The sequence below is a fragment of the Pleurodeles waltl genome, chromosome 4_1 (assembly GCF_031143425.1).
Source record: "Pleurodeles waltl isolate 20211129_DDA chromosome 4_1, aPleWal1.hap1.20221129, whole genome shotgun sequence".
Classification (NCBI taxonomy): Eukaryota; Metazoa; Chordata; class Amphibia; order Caudata; family Salamandridae; genus Pleurodeles; species Pleurodeles waltl.
In genome coordinates this window covers 252,887,511-252,912,028 of record NC_090442.1, presented here as the reverse complement: position 1 = coordinate 252,912,028, position 24,518 = coordinate 252,887,511, and the positions used below count along the sequence as shown (strand labels likewise).

The following is a 24,518-nucleotide window of genomic DNA, read 5'->3' as shown; positions in this document are numbered from 1 at the left end:
GCCAGAAGTGGGGGTTTGCAACAGGGGCGGCCATCTGCTGCTAGCAGCAAGCATGGAGGTAGAGTTTCAAATGTGGTAAGCCCTTTGAAGCTCACCAACAGGGCAGTGCACATTCCTGAGGGAGGGGGCGTTAGCACCTCCACCCAGGAAGGGTTTTGTCCTGCATCTCAGAGGGCAGAGGCCCTCACCTAAAGGGTGCAGATTTGTGTCTAGCGGTGGCAGGCCGGTCAGGACCAGTCAGCAGCCATTCCAGGGTAGCTAGCTTTTGCAGGGGGCACCTCTAAGGTGACCACTGGGTACATTTTATAATAAATCCAACACTGATACCAGTGTGGTTTTATCATTCTGAGTTGTTTGATACCAAACAACACAGGTTTCAGAGTGGCCATCATGTAGCTGTGAAACTGTGTGTTGACCAGTGTCAAGCACATGTATTAAAATGGACTGCTCTGTTCACTCACTATGTCCCAGGTCTGGCAAGTACTAGGCAGAACTCTGCGAAGTGAACACCAAACTCTGCCGCAATACGTGTATTTCCGCAAGGGTCAGAGTGCGTTAGCTCACACCGTTCTCGGTGAGTTTCAGCACTGGGTGATTGAAAAGTCCAAACAGCATGACACGCAGCGCAAGACAACTCTGCTTCTTTTCTGCCCCTCAAGTAGATCTTCTACTCGAGCAGCAGCTTCCTCAACGCGAGCAAATGATTTCTCAATGCAGTGGTATCATCCATCCATGACCGCCTGCATTGAGAAATCTCGCTGGGAGGTGGCGATTTTCCTCGCTCGCCCACTTAAGCACGAATAAGGACAAAACTCCATTCTGCTCTAAGCAGAGCGGGTAAAACTCTGCAAACTCCGCATATTGCTCATGCAGCTATCCACTCACCTACACTATAGTGGACACTCCCTTAGGATTGAAAGGCCTGCCAGAGGGATGTCTTACCCATAGTGCATGCAGGGTATAGTGGACAGAGCACATAGGCAGTGTGCCAGGTCGAGTTTGTGTTTTAGGTTTGCACCAGTGCACTCAGCCTGCAATGGTATATTGGCCGCAACTGGATGTATGGCCCTAGAGGGTGGCACAATCAGAGCTGCTGCCCTCAGGGGCCTACCCTTAGTACCTTCTGCCCTGGATACCCAAGTACCATTTAGTAGGGACTTATAGTGGCAGCTAAGGGTGCCTCCAATTGTGTCAGTGCATCACAACAGTTTAGGGAAAGAGCTCTGACCCAGGGAACCTGGTTAGCAGAAGCCCTGGGCACTAACAGCTTCTAGGCTACATCACATACCAGGGAAAAAGTGGAGGCTAATCATGTCAAAAAGAGGTCTTTTCTCACAGTGCGAGTCAAATTAAATACATTACTTAGGGAATATAGAGGTTGCACACACCCAGTCTGTACTATTTGAACAGATGCCCCAGAGTGGTGAAAGGCTCCTCAGACAAGTGGTTTCAACACTCAGCCTCTCTGTTAGCTACTGTGAAATCTTTACTTGGGGTCCTGGCACACTTAGTGCTTACTGCCAGTATCACCTGCGAGTACTGCTTACCAAAATAACTGGTGACCCAGCGCATCAGTACCTCTTGCACCCCAATTTGCTAATCAAGTTAATTCCTTTGGGCACCTGACTCTGTCCAAAGATAGCCAAGATGATGATCTGGCAACATTATCTAGGAGGTGTTTATGGTTGGAACAGTGCAGAAAGACAGTAAAACACACCAAACTCAATGTCTAATCAATGTCATAACTTTAAGGAAGAAAGTGACTAAGCAAGTATGTAAAAAGATCAATTAAAACTATGAAGCATAGTTGAAACTTAAAACGGTCAGCACCTTACAAATCAGGAATACAGTCCCCAAAATGTTATAGAATGTCTTTGCTATGCAGGATGTATTATTATTTTTTTTAATAATTGTTGATTGGACAACTTTCCATTTCCTATGAAGCAGTGCTTGTGAACTCTCAGCCAACTTCAGACTTCGTAGATTGTGCTACAGCAACAAGAGGTTCAACTAATCCGGGCTGGTCAACAGCCTGAGGAACAGCAACCACCACTAAAAGCCCTGTCACCTGGTAAATGGCAGCTTTACAGTGGGATGCAGAGCCTTGTTGAAGGCTAGAGGTATAACATGTATCCCGCTCTGGAGGCAGAGGCAGCAAGGTTGGGTTTATCAAGATTAACTGGACCTTCTCCCTATTTTCCATTCCTTGACAAGTTCAAGATGTGTGTAGAACCGAGGAGCACATTTTGGTAGTCAACTGCCAATAAAACAAGAAAAATGTAGGATATGAGCATGGAAAGCCTACGTCACACAATGGAAGGGATCTGGAAACCTTTTACCATGTATAATTAGTAACTCAAGTTTTGGAGAAAAAGGCCTTAGTGCACAGGAGTGCGCAGGGTCTCATGTCTAAGACAGACAAGTGACAGCATGCAGACAGAACATCATCTTGCAAAAAGATGGACATGTTATAAGTATTTGCATGGACCTTAATAGGGAGAGCCACTGGCAGCATGAGTGCAGTTGAAAAGGTTGTTAATCCTTCGTCACAAATTCTCTGCCATCTGCATCAGCCAAGATTGGGTGAGAATAGGCCACCGGCATTCATTTTGGGGTACACAGAGTGTTCCTCTTTCAAAAGAGCTATGCTCGGTTGAAGAATGACAATGATTAAATTGAAAGCATCTCCTTAGGTCACATATGTTGCAGAGTACTTTGAGGGGGGAGCAACATGGTCAGATAAGAATAAAAAATAAAAAAATAAAACAGGCAGAGAGTACTGCTTCTTCATAAATTCACACAGAATTTCCTTAAGTTGGCGACATTAGTTGGCAGCAGAGAAACAAAGCAAAAATTAGATATTCTATACAAAAAAACTTCTTGAAGAAATAATGGAAACTAGCTAGGTTTTTAAAGAACTTAGAGGAGGAGGAGTAAAACAAAAAGCTCAAACGTGTTAAAGTTTCTTTAAAACACAGAGGAAAACCACTACACAAAATTAAATTGAATTGGATTGCATTTTGCTAGAACACCAATTATTTCCTCCAATTAAGAACATCAGAACTCTAAATTTCGAAAAACCTTTTTTTGTTCATTGATGTTAAAAAACTGAGGTAAACTGTTCTTCGACATACCTAGGATAATTCGTGAAAATGACTTTTCCTCTCCATTTTCTTCACAGTACACCATGTTTACACTTGCAGTTTTTGAAACTGGTTTTCCAATATTTGCGCCATGAATAAGTTCTCTAACACTTTTAACTCTTAAATTGGTTGTCTTTTCGCCCATCACAAAACTAAGTGCATCCATCACATTAGATTTTCCTTAGAAAGAAAAGAAAAAAAAAAGTTATAATAAATTAACAGCCAGTTAATATTAATATACACAGAAGTGAAGCTAAAACAGACTACATGTAACCTCACAACAGAATGAAACTTTACCTGTTGCAATAATTCTCCAATGAGGATATTCTCCCAAGATTCATACAAGTAGAATAGGGGTGCCCCTTCCTTTGAGTTTTATTTCTAGAGCGAGTCCGTCTAATTCTGTTTAGAAGGCGAAGCTCCAATGGAGCAATTTTGCCTCGGTCATTTTTCTGCATCTCATTATTTAACTTCCAAAGAGGAAAGGATAGGTGGCTCCGTAGTGAATCTAGAAAAGATGCCCTTGATGGAGAAGTTTTAGCCTTAGGACATTTTTCTTGCAAGTATAAAAAAAAAAAAACTGCAGTGGATAGTGGAAGACTGTTTTTTTATGCCTAAGTATGGATCTGATGTACAAAGGGTTTTAGTGTTCACAAACTATCCGATTCAATAAATCGGGTTTTTGAAAGCTAAAAACCGCTTTTCAAGTCTAATAAGCCCACTTCATGATTTGGAAAAGATATTCCTAAATTATTACATGGGTTTAGGAAACCACACTGATTTGGTATTTGGAAGATCGTGTTTAGGATGTCAACAAAATTATTTAAAATAAAACTAATCGCAGACATAGTGGTCTGCTGACCCAGTCAGGCCACCATCCCTATGTCAACTAATCATAGTGAGTCGGATTTTTACCTTACCTTGTTAATATGCATGTGGTGGGTCTGATTCTGACCCACTACGATTCATATTTCTAAAAACGGATTAGTATTAAGTAGGTCAGTTCTTAAAAATCTTCACTGACCACAAAAAAAGTTATAGCAACTTGCTGAAAGTATTTTGCGATCATATATTTTAGGAAAAACCTAGCGAAACATCTTCAGTGAAAAGGAGTACTGGCATTCCTCTTAAAGAGTTATGCTTTTTTAGACAGGGATTGTCAGGGATTGTCAGACAAACCAGTCATAGGTACTAACATATTTTACTGCTAGGATGCTTTTATAGACAACAGTATGCTCTATAAGTCTTTTACATTACATTTTATTTACAGGGAATAGTATAAAATAGTACAAAAACAGAGAGCCTCTACTAACACAGGGCTCTAACCTGGTTCCTGAAAACAGCAAACGTACAATAAATGGTATTCTACAGTATATGGTTATTATACATGGTTTGTCTACAAATCATGTACATCAGAATGAAGGTAGTTATCATGGAAACAGCCAGTCAAAAACAAAAATAATGTTAGAAAAAGCTTCTAGCATATTTCATCACACATCCCTGCTCTATTTGTCGACTGTACCTAATTTGCATAAAATCGCCCAGACTCATATTTACTCATCTGGGTCAGGTTACAACACGAGCCTAAGTTCTGTCATGCCAAGCAGTGCTAATTTCCTATCATATCTTAAGCTGTACCATCTACAGTCGAAATTCAGCATTGCCCTCTTGAGTGCCACCCCTCCCTAACCTGCACCATTTATACCCAGTGTCAAATGTAGTAGTTTCAGGAATAGAAACAATATTAGCCTTTTTCATATCATGAATAGACATTCCACAATCATTCTTATAAACATTATTCCACACATAATTGCTACTCCGACACTCAAACACCTACAATATCTAACATTCCTAACTTGGTTATTTAACTCAGCCATGATCTGTAAAGAATCAGAAAGTAGAAGCAACTCTTCGATAAGGTGCAACAGAAAAATCAAAAATGAAGAAAAAGATTTATTTTTCACAGTTCAATTTCACATACAGGAACCCTTTTTCGTTTGTCAAAATCGATTAGCAACTTGTCACATCCGGTTTTCAATTGTCATATCAAGTTATCAATGAATTTTCCGGTTTTATTTCAACAGTTTCCTTTCAGGCTTTTCCTTAAGTCAGCTCAACAACTCAGCCTTGTGATCGCCTTTAGGTTTCATCAAAGTACTGACTCAGAACTTCGCTATCAAAACAAAAAGACAAACTTGTGTTGCCATGCATTTGTAGCTGCATATGCCCATTCAGGTCCTGCGTATCTTGGACTTGCTATTCTTTTCAACCTTCGTTCACCACCTAATTCTCCTTTACCTAACTCTTCCTTTCTCGTAGTATCCACATCTTCTTCTATTGTTTCATTTATGACCAATTCCTTTTTCTTTCCGATTTGCGATTCAGGCCAATTATATCCTTTTCTCGTTCCTTCTGTCTCTTTTCCTTCTCTTTCTCTATGGTGTGTTCTCTTGATGGCAACGGGTTCATGAGGAGTCGAATCACTTTGGCTTTGATCCATCTCAACTCTTTTACCCTCTTGATCTGGCACTTGCTCGGTTTGCTTTTCAGCACCATCTGCTTCTGGGAGAACCCCTGCTGCGCTCTGTTCTCCTGCTGTATCTGTTGTTAGGCTCTTATTCACCCTCCTGTAATTCTTCACTGTCGTCTCTTACTGGGGTGATAGACCCCTTCCACATGCTCATGTTCGACCTCATGTACAGCCACTTGTTTTGCTGTTGTTGGTACTCTCAACAACACTTCATGATCTTGCGGACTCACCACTCTCTTTGTATGGCCTGCATGTATCCAGTTCGGCAGTCCTGCACACTTTACAGCTGTCGTAGTTAGCACCACCTGGTAGGGACCTTTCCAACGCGGTTCCAAACCGGTCTTACGAACGTGCTTTTTGAGGACGACCCAGTCTCCGGCTCTCAGATTGTGACTTGGGTCATGGATGGGTGGCAGGGTAGTAGCCTGCACCTGCTGAGATAAGGAGCGAACCACATCAGCCAGACCCTGGCAGTAGTCCAACACCATATCATCTGTAATATTGAATCAAATCAAATCAAATCATTAATATTTATAAAGCGCGCTACTCACCTGTGCGGGTCTCAAGGCGCTAGGGAAAAAAGGGGGGGGGGGGGGTTACTGCTGCTCGAAGAGCCAGGTTTTTAGGAGTCTCCGGAATGCGGAGTGGTCCTGGGTGGTCCTGAGGCTGGTGGGGAGGGAGTTCCAGGTCTTGGCTGCCAGGAAGGAGAAGGACCTCCCACCCGCCGTGGAGCGGCGGATGCGAGGGACGGCAGCGAGCGCGAGGCCCGAGGAACAGAGGAGACGGGTGGGGGCGTAGAAGCTGAGGCGACGGTTGAGGTAATCCGGTCCCTTGTTGTGGAGGGCTTTGTGTGCGTGGGTGAGAAGTCGGAAGGTGATCCTTTTGCTGACTGGGAGCCAATGCAGGTGTCTCAGGTGTGCGGAGATGTGGCTGTTGCGGGGTACGTCGAGGATGAGGCGGGCCGAGGAGTTTTGAATACATTGCAGGCGTTTTTGGAGCTTGGCGGTGGTCCCAGCATAGAGGGTGTTGCCGTAGTCCAGGCGGCTCGTGACGAGGGCGTGGGTCACTGTTTTTCTAGTGTCGGCGGGGATCCAGCGGAAGATCTTGCGGAGCATGCGGAGTGTGAGGAAGCAGGCGGAGGACACGACGTTGACTTGCTTGGTCATGGTGAGAAGGGGGTCCAAGATGAAGCCGAGGTTGCGGGCGTGGTTTGCGGGGGTCGGTGCGGTGCCGAGGGCCGTGGGCCACCAGGAGTCGTCCCAAGCGGACGGGGTGTTGCCGAGGATGAGGACTTCCGTTTTGTCAGAGTTCAGCTTCAGGCGGCTGAGCGTCATCCAATCTGCGACGTCCTTCATGCCCTCTTGTAGGTTGGTCTTGGCGCTGGCGGGGTCCTTGGTGAGGGAGAGTATAAGTTGGGTGTCGTCGGCGTAGGAGGTGATGATGTTGTGCTTGCGTACGATGTCGGCGAGGGGGCTCATGTAGACATTGAAGAGTGTCGGGCTGAGTGATGAGCCTTGAGGTACGCCGCAGATGATCTCGGTGGGGTCTGAGCGAAACGGAGGGAGGTAGACTCTTTGGGATCGGTTTGAGAGGAAGGAGGCGATCCAGTCCAGGGCCTGGCCTTGGATCCCGGTGGAGCGGAGGCGGGTGATTAGGGTGCGGTGACAGACGGTGTCGAAGGCAGCCGAGAGGTCGAGGAGGATGAGGGCGACTGTTTCACCGTTGTGACAAGTGCATTGGCTGGAATTGCTGGCAATCTCATTGCTCTTCCCATGAGGATCTTATGGGGCAACAGCCCTGTCTTCCTGTCAGGTATATTTCGCATTGACAACACCAAAAACGCATCTGCCCATTTCAGATTGGTAGCGGCTCACATCTTGGCAATTCTTGATTTCAATGTACCATTCATTTGTTCCACTAGTCCTGATGCTTCTGGGCGACAGCTACAATGCAACTTCTGCTCAATGTTTAGTGCGGCACATAAGAGTTTAATCACCTCATTACTGAAGTGAGTTCCCCTATCTGATTCTAAAGATATCAGAAATCCGAACTGTGGTATTAACTCTCTAATCAACAGCTTTGATACTGTGAGACTGTCATTTCTTCGTGTGGGGTATGCTTCAATCCAATGACTAAAGACACACACAACCACCAATACGTACTTCAAACCACCACTTGTAGGCATTTCAATGAAACCCAGTTGCATTCTGCTGAATGGACCTCCTGCTCTTCCAATGTGGCTCAAATTCACCACTGTCCCTTTTCCCACATTTAGTTGCTGACAAATTACACACCAATGACATACTGCCTCTGCTGCTTGCCTGAATTTAGGATTGAACCAATCAACCTTACCATGATATCACTTCCAATATGTGCCTGGCCACGGTAATACCTGGCCATCTATGACAATAAACAATTGGGTAACACCATCTGACCCTCTTGAGAGATCCAAATTTCATCAGGTCTTTGGACACACTTCAGCTTAACCCAGAGTCGCTTCTCCTCTTTATCTGCATTTTACTGCAACATTTTTAACTCCTCCACAGTATTGACCGGTTTTAAGGCAAAACTTGTGCAATTATTCTCTTCGTCGGGCATCAATTCCCACTTATCCTCAAATGATATACAGTTCAATGCGCAAAACCTTGCGACTGGATCTGCATATCCATTTCCCAATGAAATGTAATCCTGTGTCTTTTGATGTGGACTGCATTTTACCACTGCAATTTCTTCAGTAAACTGTATTGCGTACAACTCTTATTTAGTTGCCATTTCTTACTGGTGTTCCAGTAGAGGTCATAAAACCTCTCTGCGACCACAACTGACCAAAATCAGAAAAAATTCCAAATCCATACTGACTATCTGTATAGATTGTGAATCTTAGTCTCTGAGAAACATAGCATGCTCTAGTGAGAGGTACCAGTTCTGCCACTTGTGCAGGATATACACCTTGAAGCCAGGAAGCTTCTAATGTGCCTGTAATTATACATACTGCATACCCTACTATCAATGTCCCCGTTCCATCTCTGAGGCATGAACCATCAAAGATAATTTGATCATTTTCTTCCAAACGTGCGTCTCTAATATCAGGCCTTGGTTTTGTACACAGCTCAATTACCTCAAGACAATCATGCTCAATTTCTTCTTCTTTTTTCAATGTCGCTAGATTCAGCACTGTACATCTTTTCAATGTTACATTTGGAGCACCCAATATGCTCGCCACATACCTTGTCAGTCTTGCACCAGTCAAGTATTGCGTTTTCGTCCTTGTCAGTTAAGTTTCAATAGAGTGTGGTACCATTACCGTCAAAGGGTATCCCCATGACTACCCCCTCACATTGAGAAAGACTTTGACCAATTGCGGCTACTGCACGCAGGCAACCTGGTAAAGCTGCTGCGACCGGGTCCAAGGTAGCTGAAAAATAGACTACTGGGCGATAAGCACCTCCATGGACCCGTGTCAAAACAGACAAAGAACAAGCATCACGTTCATGACAGAACAATGTGAAAAGCTTTGTGTAATCAGGCATTCCCAATGCTGGAGCTCTGCACAAACTCTCTCTCAATTCGGTGAACGCTTTCATCTGATCCTCATCTAAGGTAATGGGATCTGTGACATCTTTGTGTGTCAGCTGCTGCAATGGTTTGGCAATCTCTGCGAAATTCGGACTCTACTGTCTACAGTACCCCACCATGCCCAGAAACATTCTGACATCTCTCTGCAAAGTCAGAGGACTTCTCTGTAAGATCATGGTAATTCTTTCTCTGGACATTCTTTTTAGCCCCTTCACAATCTGATGTCCCAGGTACTTTACTGATTTCTGACAATATTGCAATTTTACACGTGACACAATATGTCCAAAATTCCCAAATGATTCAACAGGGCAATGGAGTCATACTTACACTTGTCCCTTGTTCTGGATGCGAACAGCAAATCATCAATATACTGCACTAGAGTTGACTGGCATGGTAATTCAAATTACTCCAGGTTCTTTTTCAAGATTTGATTAAACAGTGATGGTGATTCCATATACCCTTGTGGAATCCTGCACCAGCTGTAGACTCTGTCTAGGAATTTGAAACTAAAAGAAACTGACTTGTCACAAGCGTTCTTTTCCATGCCTCTTCATGAGGATAGTCAACCACTGTGAACCTCTCTGAATCGCAAGGAATCTGAAACAGTGTCACTGCTGGATTTGGCACCACTGGAAAACACTTGACCAAATCGTTCACGTTTCGCAAGTCTTGCACAATGCGCACTTTTCCACACGGTTTCTTTAAGCCCATTATTGGTGAATTTCATGGACTGCTTAACACTTCCTTTAAAACTCATTGCTTTATGAAATCTCCAATTATTTGTGCCACCTTCATCAAAACATCTTGTGGCATGTTATACTGTGGAAGTTGAGGGCTTCAAAGTTATCTTAATCGGTTCCACTCCTTTAATCAAACCCACTTCCTTACCTGTCAGGTTCCACACATCTTCCTTCACTGTTCCCTGTAAATCCGCATGCAATTCTCTCACAGTAAACACTGGGAAAAACTCAATCAATGGATATTCCTCACTAGCATTATTGATCGCCATTTCAGTCACCTGTTCTTCATAATCGCTATTAATTTGTACTTCGATTCCAGTGTCTGAACAGTTAATGGAGCATTTGGTCTTACAAAACAAGTCTCTTCCCAGTAGGGACACTGGACTCGAATCTCACACTACAAACCTATGTAGTCCCTGGTAATTATCGATCTCAACCTGCACTGGTTCTGTGATTGGGTTTGTCAACTGCCTATTCTCCACTCCTACAACTTGAACTTTTCTGCCTGAAAGAGGTAAATTCGGAACTTCCACACTTCTCACTGTAGGGTATGTAGCTCCTGTGTCCACCAAAAATGAGACCTTATAGCCCAGCACCTTTCCCTTCACAAAAGGACATCTCTGATCTACTTCTAAAGATGCTGCAAGCATACACGGTCCTTCATCCGAAATATCACTCATCCATTCTTCGTTTATTTCATCCTCACTGTAAAATGGGAATTGGTGTACTGTCATTATTTCTGTCTTGTCTCCGACCTGTGACCTGCTGAGTAAGCATCACCGGTTGCTGCTCCATCGGGGCTTGAGATATCTGCATTTGCTGTCTAGGTACCATGGGAACCTGCTGCTGTATTGGTTGCAACTGTGTTAATTGTGCACGCGGCACTTTCATTCGCTGCACGGGTTGGAAATTCTGCACTCTATTCTGAACATTAGGAATAAATCCTTTCATTCTTGGGACTTTCACAGTTTGAACTGTACTGACATCACATCCTTGCTGAACAACACCATCCTGTGCCATTAACGGACACTCCCACTTCCAGTGTCCCACGTTTCCGCACAAATGACACAGTAGCATCTTTTTCATCCCCTGCATGTCATTCTGAACCACTACAGTACCCAACTCAGGTCCACGCATCCTGTCCATTCTGTGACCTCTACCTCTCATCTGAGGCTGGAATGTAACAGTTCTTTGCTGCGGCAGCATAGGCGGTACTAAAGCTCCCTGCACTCCAGTCTGAGCTACCTTTATTTGTATCACCACTGCTTTTTCCTTCAGCTTTTTCTGCTTCAATTCAATCTCATCACTACAGTATTTTGCGTATTGCAACACCTCATCAATTGATCAAATGATTCTTAATCATCTGGCCTACTTCTGGTCTCAAACCTTCGACGAATCTGAACACAAAATGCAACATGTCTTTTGGCTCAATTGCTTCCTTACCACTGTACTCTTTGAATGCTTTTTAACAAACCTTCATAATAGGTATGTATTGACTCTTTAGACTCCTGATTGTTCTGTTAATTCTCTGCCAGTCAATATTTTTGGGAGAAATTCTTGTCTTCAGGAATTCAATCACCTTATAGTAATGTTTCATCACCTCAGGTGAAGGTGCAACCATTACTCTATATCCTTTTCTGGTTCACTTGTTGGCCAATCTACTGCTCTCTTACACTCAACCCACAAGTCAGCTGGAACCACTATCTCCAACAATGTATTTAAGTCTTCCCACAAACATTTAGAAAGTTTCACAAATCTGTCTGTCTGCTGATACCACTCAACCGGTTTCTCTCTCAATTTTGGGTAATCATTTGTGAATGACAATAAATCACTCCTGTGCCATGGGACATGAACAAACTGCCCTCTTGGAATTTCGCTCATCGGAAGCATTTTTACCGATTCCCTTTCTTACTTCACATCTTGTGAATCTCGTTTTCGCCTGTCCTTTTTTTTGCCCATCTACCTTCCCATTTTTCTCATGCTCCCCAGATCTGCGCACTCTGCAGCAATTCTTTCAAATGAGCCTTCATTTCCTCTGATCTCATATGCTCAAAATCCTTCGCTTCTAAATCTAACCTGTAACTGTGTTACAAATGCTTTGTATTTTCAATCTCGAGGTCATGTCTTTCTGCCAACTCTGCCAATTTCTGATGTATTTTAACGACTTCCCTTGTAATCGTAAGACACAAATACCTCAGCTCTTCTTCGGTGTAGGATTTTAACCTATTCACTCCCATTGTTCCCTCAACTAGCTCTGTTGCTTCTGTAGCTAACCTTACACGATTTATCTGCTCTTCACCCTTGGATGTATTTTGGGATGTGTTTAGACTGCAACTATTCACTCAATTGCTGTGCTGATAATCCCTGTAATGAGATGTTACTCACATTTGGCACTGGTACCTGCTGCATCACTGCACCTGGAGATTGCGGTGTCAAAATTTTAAAACGTTGACGCTTATTGGGGCCATTTATTGCATCTGGAAGTACTACTAGTGGACTAAGATCCATCAACGATCTAGATCCATTAAAAAGTCTGACCCACAGACGACATCATCTGCACAGGATCACTCACTCCCCTTCTCACAAGACTCTGCGACATCTCATTCTGTTCTTCCGCACTTGCTTTCTTTTGCACTAATAAAGGTACCGCTGGACCAACAATAATCGGTAGTGATATTGCATCTGGGGTTGCCCGGACACGTGCACCTTGTGAAAAGATTACCCCCATTGCCCGATTCATGACTGGTGTAACGTCTGACTGTGTTCCTGTTATCGGTGTAAACTTCGGCAAACCCTGTGGCTGTGCCGGAGGCAATAACATTGGAGTTGGCTCAGTTTGAACTAACATTGGCCTCGGGAGCACCTGCTCTGATGGCACCACTAAGTTTGAAACTGTTTCAAGGACTGGCACATCTGAATAATTCTCTGTATTGATGGTGGATGCATCTGCGCTTGATCCACAGTAGTAGTCCCGGCATTAGCTGTACTTTGTACTACCCCTGGTATCTGTCCAATGTCTGTCTGCATTGGTACCTCTGTTCCCAAAGCTTGTGCTGGAGCAGTGGCAGCAGTGCTAGTACTTGGACCCCCTGAATAAGTTCCATAGGGTGGAGCCCTCAACAACTGTGTAATAAGGTCCTCAACATCTGAGTCCTAATCATCTACATAAGGCTTTTTATTCCTCTTTGTCCCTGCATTCTCTCTCTCTCTGGCATGGTCTCCTTTCTCGGTCTTGTCTTCCTTTGTGATTGCAGGAAACAATTTAATTCCCTGTAACGTCTCTGTTCTCCACCTTTCTGTTCCCAATCCCATCTAGCTTCAGCTAAAGATTTTTCCACTCTCTTCATTCTCCTCTTAAATTTAATCTCCTGTTGCTGTCTGGCCACCAGCTCCCAAACCGCTAAAGCCTCAAACTGTGCTGGCCTTGGTAATGGCTTCATCTCATATAACGCCATTCGTAATTCGTCCAAAATCCTCAAATTAAACGTTCCATGCTCTGGAAACGCTAAGGGTCCTAACTTCTTTCTTAGCTTACACCACTGCTTTAACCATAGACACTGTGCAACACCTCTCTCCTCCATCACAATATAAGCCAGAGAATTTTCTGGTGGTGTCGGCACTCCCATGGAGAATCACCGTTCATAGCACTTCTGAACGCCTTGAAAAACTTCATTTTGTCTGTTATATTTATTTTGATTCAATAATGAAATGACTTACTCCCAAGATTCCCTTCATCCGCTTACTCGTCCAACTGCCTTACAGACGGCTGCCAATCGCTTGCAACTCCTCTTACCAACCAACCTATCCCAACGCAGCACACTCTGACGTGTCACACACACACTGTGGCTGACAAAGTCTTGCGGCTTGTCCTCTAAACTTCAACTCACAAAACTAATGCAAAATATTGCGAGCACTTTAACCAAAAACCAATAACTAAAACAAACCTGCTGGTTTACTACAGGAAGGGACACAATCGCTTCAGAGACCTTACGGATTTTCACTAATGGCCCTTTTGCTCATATAGCTATTCCTCTTTGAGTCTCCCACATTAGCAATCAAAATTCGACCCGCGACTTTCACTCTCAACTGATCAGTGGGTCTGTCCTGGTGAACATAGGACTCGCCAAGTCTCAGTTGAAAAATATATTTTATTCATCTATCTCACACACCGACTTGTTGACCACACCTGATCAACCTACTAAACCAGACAGATTATAACATATAACCAAGTGTCTCCTACACTTGTCAATATACTCCGGAGTCTTAGACCACACAGGCTCCGTACATCACCAACAACCACGTGGATACTTTTTTTTAGCACAAAGCGCCACACATGTGAAGTTCAATGACTTCCCTACTCTCATACTGCGGAGAACGCACACTCCTACCAACCTAAACTGGAGTACGCAGACCCCCTACTTGTCCTCACATTCATCACAATTCACCTGCGGTTTGCCTAAGCCTTTGCAAGCGCAACCTACCACTTTCACACTATCACAAAACACACCGAGAACATACCCATTCTTACTAGCAGGGTCCAGTATCTAGGAAAGTCATTTCTGGGCCTAAGGGGACATCATCTTTGCTACAATTGCCATTTCAGGAAAGAAAATGTAAACCTCATGAAATACGAACAACTAACTCTAAATCACACTACCACCACAACCACTAATCACCACATAACTAGCTCTCCAAGGAAATTAACCATCAAGCTGCTACCAAAAACTGCTGGCGCGCCTGGTCCATAGCCAGTAAACTTACAAGGGGACACGTATAGGTCAATGAACCTTTATAATCGCATGGAGTATCCTAGTCATGTTGTGACCAGTAAATCAATAACTAACATCAATAATAAAGAAACATTCAATAGAAAAACAGCTCAAAATCATCTACTCATGAATAACCACAACTGAGTAAGGAGTTAAACAATTTTTATTTCCCGATTGATTACAATTCTAAATGAACCGTTAGTTCAATCTTTATTCAATCCACTCAATTATTAATTCGTTAATGGAAACATCATAACATAACTTGAAGAAAACCATATGCGTAAATGCATCTACATAATCCAAGAATACCAGCATTAATAGCAGAGTTCAGCAAATAGCTCGACAGTCAAGTCTCACTGTCAACGCCTTCCTTAGCAGCCTACATAACCAAGATCAACATCAGCATGTGGGACTTCATGCAAAAACATTTGAGAGAAAAACAATAGTTTGAAAAAATCTATCTAAGTGAGAATTCTATAATCAGCGCAGTTGGTACCTATAAGAAAAGGCACAAGTTGTCAGTCAAATTTGTATAGCTACTTATCCAGGATGGATCAGCAACAAGTCAGTCTTCGTCTTCAGGTCATCAATTAGTCAGCCAGCATCAGACTCACAAAGTATGACAGACCCTCGGACAGCGTCTCCTGACGTCATCAATTCTCCCCTCGCATCTCTCTTTTTAGCCCCTTGTCATGACTTTTTATGTGGGTCTCCCAGTCCATCCCCCCAATTCCTAATTGGTCAGTCAGTTCGCGGATAGAACTTTCACTTATAGTATTTGTTTATGAATCTACTAACTTCAATATCAGTCTGTTCACAAGATGTGAATTGGTTCGCCATACAATGTCCTCATCATCAAGCTCTTCAGGTATCGAAATTGTTGCATGTTCCTCTCCAGTCAGCGCCTCTATTGTTCAAGTCCTGGGAAAGTACATTTAGCCTGCTCTACACATAATTGTATCAAATTGTCTTCATCATCTCCTGTCCGCTGGTACATTGCAGTAAATTCTAGCTAAGGAACTTTAACATCGGCGGTTCAGGGTCAGTTCATGCATCCAGTTTCTTGCAAGGCGTTTAGTATTTTTGCTCTCTGTGTGCGAGGCCTAGAAAGACTAGGCCTTACATTCGGCTAAGTTAACACTACAAATTGAAGTAAAACATAGGTTATAAATTTCAATATGACATATTACTACATTTTTCTCATAAATTTTCATTATTTCATACAGTTTGTTACATTAGTGCAATATCGTTCATATGGCTGCCATACCCCGAGAGCACATTTTCAAACGTGCACATTATTTACTCTACAGTTAATTTCTCTACACATTTTTCATTATTAAGCACATAATCATTAATAATTTTCTAATTAGCATAACTGCTTCAACACATAAAATGCCTGTTTTGGAGGAGCAAACAAAAGCCAAGATATAACTTTTCATCCCTAAGTCAGATCTGTGTATGACTCGCAGCTCTACAACTTCTAGAGAATGGGAAGTATTCCGTTGTCTGCTTTGGTAACATCTAGTGACAATATAGAGTTCTATAAAAAATATGAAGATCGATGACACATTTGTTAGCTTTCTAGGGCCCTGGTACTGTCTCTCTCACACACACACACAAAGAACTACTGCATTCATTTTACATACAAATCCTAGCTTTTCCGTGACATGTATATATTAACCCCATAACACATAGATGTAAATTGAAGGCCAAGGTGCCCCAGATCGTACCAAGTTTTCATGATAATCCACAAGAGACAAATCCATACCACATTTTCATGATAGCCACATCAAATAAAGGTACTGACAATAAATCTTAAGGACAACCATGTGTGTAATCAGTGGTTACTCTGAAAATTGGACTTGGATCCAGCCTTACTGGACTTACACTGGAGATCCCAAGCCATAACAGCCTAAGCAAAGGCTCCTAACTCTACTCCATATCTCACACCAAAACGTTATATGCACCAGCAGCACTATCCCAGTGTCACCCTGGCCCAACACACCATCTGCACTGTCCTCTACCTCATGAACCCTCAACCCACCCTATATATGGTACGGAATAACTCAAAACCTTTTAATAACTCACTCAATACCAGAATCAACATATATGCCAATGTTGTAAACAGTGCTTATGTCCTTGTACACGTTGGAACACATATTCGAAAAGACTGGGATGGGAAACGTGGTGACAACAGTTGATGGGGTACGGATATCATTTACACAAAACCCAGCAATGTGGGATGAGATCATTTCCGGCATGTTAACCAATTTAGCAACATTCTCGAAAGCAGATCATATTTTGTTGTTATCTTTATCTATCATCTGATGATTACATTGGATGCAATAAGCCAGTTAAATTACACATCAGAGAGCTTTTGCCACTTACTTTGCAGGCAGATTATGGCCCCTTCCTCATGCTTCGACTTTTTTGCATTTACATGAAGACATGAAAGTAGGTCGAACTCTTGATTAAAAGGAAAGGATTATGAATATTTGATAGAAACATCTGTAACGGTTACCAGTGTAACCTGGGTGCCGTGGCTTAGTTGACTAATGCATCCATTGCAGTGACAATACATGTTTGACACCCCAAGGTCGCAAATTCAAATCCTAAGGGGTCCTGTGTCCATTGCGCAAATTGGATTCAATTATGTCAACATTTTCCTGTATGCCCTCCAGTGGAATGTTGAAAACGTCAAGTCACTAAATTACATCCTGTGCGACATGAGCTAGAACAGACACTGATGGGGCCAGATGGGATGTCAATGATGGATGTTGTAGATGAGCTGGGTAATGAAGATCATGGCATCACTGGCAAGACAGCAGATGGCCCCTTTGCATCTGTGTTGCGGCTTTACGTACACTGTATGTCACCTGAGATTAGAGTTTCCTTAGACGCTTTCATACCATTTACTATCTGCATGATTTGGTATTAAAATTAGGTTAATGGGCAACTACTCCGTGTGGGTAGTTTGGGTAGTTACCCAAACAAATCCTCAATGCCTTTAGACATTCAGATAAGTCCTAAAAGATGCAAGATCTCATTCAATGCTCAGGAAGTGGGTTATGGTGTTGAGCTACCTCCTGTGACCAGACTCTTCCAGTTGTGTTGTGCCACGAACTCTCGTGCCAGATACATGAGGTGGTTCCTCACTGATCTTTGCAGTAAAGTTCTTCCAGGTTTCTTGGCTTGTGTTGTCTAGTGGGGAGTAAAGAGGTGGATCTCCTTATTCACCATCACCTCTGTCCGCACTATCAGTTCTTGACCAGAGAACATAACTTTCAGCTTTCTTGTCAGGCAACCCCTGCAATGGTGTCAGTGAAGGATGAAAAGGAACTCCCAGTTACATAGAAACACATATGCCCCTTCTGCAACTTGTTTTGATTCTTTGGGCAGCTTTAGGATCACATAACTAGGATTCAGAAAATGGTCAACTTGTCTGATTTTAACACCATTAAATGATCTGATCCTTGGCATGTAACTTATTCTACAACTAAAGGGTTTAATTCCCCTCCCCCACTCATACACCTCAGTTATGTGTTATCTGCTGGCTTCTAAACACATTGTACATTCTCTCTCATCCATCTTATGAACCATGAACGAATATTTCAGATCATGTCATGATTTCCTTTACCCTAAATAAATTGGAAATTATATAACTTAATTCTAAGTGGCAAAGTAATTCTGATGTGCTCAATCAAGAGAACAGAGTAATTATTCATAGAGCAATTTTAACATCTTTTAACTTACAAAGACGTGTGCACTGGGAAGCAATTATGGCAAGCATACATGGAGTTAATTCTTCTTTAATGGCTAACCATAATTAAGCACTTAAAGTTAGAATTTCTGAGTTAGAAAAAGAAATGAAATCCACCGACAGGCTCACTTGCACAGTTAAAGACAATTGTTAACAATTGTTAATTATTTTGACAATTGTTAATTATTTTACGCCAACAACTCAACGAAGAATATAATTCCATTTTAGATTAAAGGGCTGGCTCTCTGAATACTAGTTATGAAGAAAAGAGTTTCATAGGTTCAAATAAATTGTGTTGGTTACTTTAATCTATTTAACGATTGAAGTGATAAAATTGAAATTCCTTATATTTGAAATAAAGATGGTGATTTAATTACTTCTCCCTAAAGGGGGAAGCATTACATTCCTTTAAATACTGTTGATGGAACTTAAGCCTAAATATGAGAAAATCAAGAACTTCAATGACCAATCTGAACTGTAAGATCTATTTTATTATTCTTGCCAGTCACAATTTTTGTTAAGGCTTTTTTTTTTTTTTTTTTTTTTTTTTTTTTTTTTTAAGGTCTTTGCTCCTTAGAGAACACAAGACCGTAATTTCCTTTTCTTATGAAAAGCACAATTTGATTAACCTTCTGATCTTTTGACATTAGATGCTGAAAAAAAGCATCTGTTGTGTTAGTGGGGATTTATTTTAATTTAATGTGATGTCTAAATTGATTTTCAGGGAAACATTTCTTAGTATGAACAAGTGCTTACATATTGTTCATACTGTGTCCATTTATGTAAACATCTACCCCTTTTAGACTATGTTTTGATACTAGACAGGGTTGTCCCCTTTATCCACTACTGTTTTTATTAGCATTAGAACCTTCACTGTATAATGTTAATATTAATGATGGGTTAATATTATTAAGTAATCAGCTTACAGTGATGGTCACAAATCGGTTTCCTATGATACCTATTAAATAAAACAAGGTCAGATGTTTTCCCCATAAAAAAACTTGTCATACACAGGGATGTGGAATTTGATAAAATATCTATGTGTCCATGGGACAGGTTGCTTCTTAAATCTACTTGTCCTGTAAACAAAAATCTACTTGTACTTCTGGTGCCATGTAGTGCGCCAACAATTTATGCAGCAATCTCATTATGTAAGAGCTCTAATAGCCTCCATGATCATGCTGGGGCTACTATTATAGTAGGACTTGAATATGTGCAGTTTCAATCCCTACTATAGCAATTGCCTTATTTTGCCACTTTTCCGCAGATCTACATACTGGGGCTGGAGGAAGCAGTAAGCAATAGTTCCAAGGCTGGAATGCCTTGGAGTCCCCAAACCTACTAACTTGCACGTTTTAAGGAATTTCACCAGCTGTTCTCTAATATTTTACCATAATAAGGTTGGAAATTTACTCCTGACAATGGCAGAAGTAATAGTTCTTCCAGGGTCGGGGAAAAAAGTAGTTTGAAGGAAAGTGAACTTGTAAACGCTCAACAGATTTGCACATGAGCAAATCTACACATGCATATTTGCTCGTGCTAAAATACAGTTACAAATATTTTCTAGGAGTACAATTTTCTGGTCTACTTCTGTAAGTTCTTGCGAATTCTTGACAGCCACTAACTCAGGGACATCTAACCATGGGTGCACTTTTGTGACTTTCTTTAAGAATTGGGTCCAAAATTAGGTCTGGCATTAACAAAGATATTTTTGTTTTTATTAAACTTTTATTTATTTCTCTATCTATTGGCTGACTTTACTGTGAGTGATCGCATTCTGCTCTTCCACAAGAAGCATATTGCCACACAAAGTAGTCTTCTTCAGTGCCAGGAACTACTGTGGCAATTAGTGGCATAATAAAACTGGAGGGAGACCCCTTGCAAAGAACATGGAGGGCACTTCCTCCAGACTCACTCGGGGCAGGTGCTGTGCTGAGGGGGCAACCTAGAGGGGTCCCCCCACACAACGCAGGGGCAGTGGTGCCTTTGTTACACCACTGGTAGCAATGTGTGCTTTCTGAGACAATTCTTTTTTGCTTTTTTCCAATTTTTTTACAACGGTTGGTGGGGGGGGGGGGTGCAGTTGGGAGCACACTGCCTTACATCCCAGCACAATTCACCCCTTTGCATCCTGGTAAATGCAGTTCACAGTTAGCACTTACTTGGAAATTATCTGTAGTTTTTCACCAAAGTTGGTGCAGACATTGCTGTATATCTCTAGACACGTGTTTATGGGTTTAGCCCTTCATCAGTAGAGAGCAAAGAAGATCCATCTGGGGTTGCTGGAAATGTTGCCAAAATACTTTCAGGTCAAGTACCACTCACAGGCACATCCCCAAAACTCAGCTCACATGCTCAAGGGAAGGGGGGTTGGGAGCACACTGCCTCACAGTGGCAGCAGAAGGAGAGAGGATTGGGTTACTAAAAATATTTTTAGGCAATACCATAACATCAGAGCAATTTGTAGCTTTTTATTGGCTAAACAGTCAATGTTCTTAAACATTAATGTGAAAATCTCCTGTGCCTCTCAACCCAAGCTACCCCACATCACACTGTCCAAGGTGAGAGCGCAATCGGCCCAGCTGTCCAAGGAGGTAAGCCTGGAAGAGGTGCTGGAGTTGTACATCCACTTCTTCCACAAGTCGCTTACTTTTCCTCCTCTTACTAGTAAGTTAATTAGACTTATCTGTATTGTGCCACATCTGACATTAATGTTGCTTCATTGCACTGAGTTTTCTAGGATATGCATTGGCGCTTGAATTAGGTTTTTTCCTACATACAGAGAGTAGTGTCTTGAGTCTTTCAATGTCTTCCCGTATCTCCAGGTGCTGTGACTACCGTTTCCGTGTTCTTCTATGTCCGACTCCTTCCGGTGCCTTCCCATATGTTCTTGTGTTCTCTTGCTGCACCTTTTTCTTCTGTCTGACTCTTCCACGTGCTCATGTCTGTCTCTCGTGATCTGTCTCCTCCTCTGACTGTCGATCTGTCTCTCTTTAGCCAATATCTCTTTGTAACTATCTGTTTCCACCCTGAGCCATCTTGTATCTTCTTGTGTCGCTCTCTATGTTCCTGTATGGCCTCTGCAGGAATCTTCAGAGAACCTTGTATTCCCTTGTCTAGGTCTCCCTCTGTCTTTCCCTGTTACACTCCTGTGTCCATTTATCCCTGCGTTGTTTCAATGCTTAGTCTTCCTAGGGCCATTCTGTGTCTCCACATTTCCAGGTCTACTCATGTCCATTTCTCTTTGGGCCCGTTTCCCTGTGTTGTTTGACTTTGTCCGTATCTCTTCCCTCGTCTATCTCTCTGTGTCTTATTTTCTAAGTCTGTGTCTTCATGTGTCTCTATCCACATGTCCGTGTTCTCTCTTCTCTGAATCATCCTAGAGCATTCCTGGGACCTCCATGTTCGTGTCTCCCTTTGTCCCAGTCTCCCAGTACCAGACTTTGTAGTGCCAATTATTCAGTTTCGTAAGCGCAGACTGCAGGCTCCGGAACTGCCATATAAATGCCAAGAAAGGATTAACCGCTTGCAAATGAACTTGCAAAACGTCCTACTGGCGACTCACATGGCAATCACTTAGATTTAGTGGGATTTTGTGAATGAGGACTTCTCCTGGAGTTCTGCTGAACCTTGCTATGACTTTCTCCATCATGCACCCATTTCTGTAAGGTTGCCTGACGGGAGAATGATGAATCTAAATTGAATTACAGGATCCTTTTCAGGGTCGCTACAATACAGGTGAGTGTGGTGACAAATATAATTCCCACAACCAATGCTCCCTCAGAAGCGAGATCCAATTAATGATTTTTACCACTTTTTATCAAATGTGATGGCTCGCTTGTATTTAAAATAAAAGTTAATGTTTTGGGAGGTAATGGCAATGGAGGCAGACGTGTGCTGCTGCGCTCCAGACAGCAGCAAGGCCCCAGAGCCAATGATCCTTTCTGTGCCTGTGGGCCAGCTTTCTTGGGTGGGGATGTGCCGAGCGGGTCAGAACCGGCAGCACGGAAGTCATCTCCACAGGGCGGAGGCAAGGCTGAGACAACAGTGGGACCTTAAAGCAGCCCCCCCTAACAACATGAGGGGTTGCTGATGAACGGCAGAGCGGGTCGGTGAGCCCTGTGGGCACCATGAAGACTGAGGCATGACTTACCGCGCATGGGACGCTGAGGTGCGAGTACCCTCAAGCCGTGATACACTGAGGAGAGGGCTGAGCCCCACTGACGCAGCAACAGTAGGCATATTTACTACATGGGCAACCAGGGAGACACTGAAATCTACTGCTGTGACCGACCTTGGAGAGACTGGAGGAAATGGGTTGCACATGGTTGTTTTCCTTTCCTTCTCTTTTCTTATGACCGAGCTGACAAAATTTATCTTCACCACGAGGTTCCTGAAAGACGAGATTAGTAGGTTTGAAGCACACGTTTAAATGTAGTCGCAGCAATGAAAGCAAAATATATCAAAGTACTTCTCAATTGCAATGTACACAGCAAATACATGTGATTATATTATAGCATAACTTCAAAGAAAAGAATAAAAGTCAAAATTGCATCACCGTAGGGCCTATCACTGCTTGTCATCTTTCTCCTATCTTCAAGTTGATGACTCAGGTTTTAACTACGAGAAATAGACTTGCCACCCAAACGGGAATTAGGCAGCTGACGTCCGCTCCTGACTGAAGTCCTGAAAGATCTTTCCCTGCTGCTGCCCAGGGCCACCATTACCCCTTCCTCTCAGACTCGGGAAATAAAACAAGCCATTGGAGATTGGCCAGATCTCCTAGACCTCTCCTCTTCCCAAGGCTAAGCAGAAAGGAAAACACCAAATATACGCTTTCTTATCACGCTAGGGTTCGTGTGAATTCAATTTGAAAAACACAGCTTGGTCTACCATGGGGAATAACACAGCTTGGAAAAACACAGATCGTCTGCAATGTCTAACTCCACATTAAAGCCAATAGGCAGCTAACCTAAACACCAAATGTAATGTCTAATGTCATGTTAAAGCCAATAGGCAGCTGACCTACATACCAAATGTAATGTCTAATGCCATGTTAAAGCCAATAGGCAGCTAAACTGAATACAACATGTAATGTGCTACTGGTGAACATTGAGCAACTAATATGCGCAGTGGTGAAACACAAAGTCATTGGTCAAACACAATTAAAAGCATAACAGTGGTTGGGCTGGCCCTGGAGGAATGTAACTGCCGCCCAATACCCCACCCCTTTGGGGAATAATATTGCTGGACCCACACTGCTCGGCCCGGGAGCCCCAGTTGACCTAGACAGCCAGTTGCTCCTGAGCCATTTGGGGGTGTCGAGGGGATAGGGGAGTTGGAGGCTATTGGGACGGACACCATGAAGTAAGTATCTCTATTCTTTATTTAATATATACAAAAAAAAACGTTGTATGCGTCGGTTCCTGCAGAAGTGATGTCTGCCTCTAAACGCTGCTGTCCATCTCCCCAACCGCCACCATCCAAACATTTACTTTCCCAATATTCTTGGCTAAGGTGGATCGAATGTTGATCAACTGTCAGGAATAAGGCTGTGCGCGGTCCAGGTCCCGCCCGAAACTCCGCTGCGCGTATTTGCGGTGCTTCATGCGCACCACTTGTCATCCCCTCTTGTTCTAGAAGTGGTCATCAGTGTCGCCTGCCCTGTGGTAAAGCTCATGTAGCTGCAGGGTCAGGACATTGGTGGACAAGATGCACTTATCAGTGCTGTTCTATGAATGGACTACAATTCCCAGGTTTCTAAAGGCAGCGGCCACCTTGGGGTGTGGCAGGCCTATAAAGCCCAGCCATACCCAAGCACATTGCTCACTATTTTAAAGACTTCGATGCAGTCAGACTTCGTGGGGGTTCATCTGAAGAAGAGCAGATTTCCTGCATGGCAGATTGAGAGCAAATCGGAGTACCCTTGTTTCCATGGTGAATTCAGATACAAGTAGGTCGTACTCGTAGCGGTAAGGTTTTGATGAGCCCTATCTTGAA

General features: G+C 42.9%; 1 protein-coding gene across 1 annotated transcript in view; it reads right to left on the bottom strand.

The window, feature by feature from the left end:
- The window catches only part of SMC1B (structural maintenance of chromosomes 1B), a 2,375,007-nt gene that overhangs the window by 2,311,470 nt on the left and 39,019 nt on the right, over nt 1-24,518 (bottom strand). Inside the window, exon 2 of the mRNA XM_069228259.1 lies at nt 3,135-3,323. Coding sequence (XP_069084360.1) covers nt 3,135-3,323 — 189 coding nt within the window. The remainder of the gene's footprint in view (nt 1-3,134; nt 3,324-24,518) is intronic.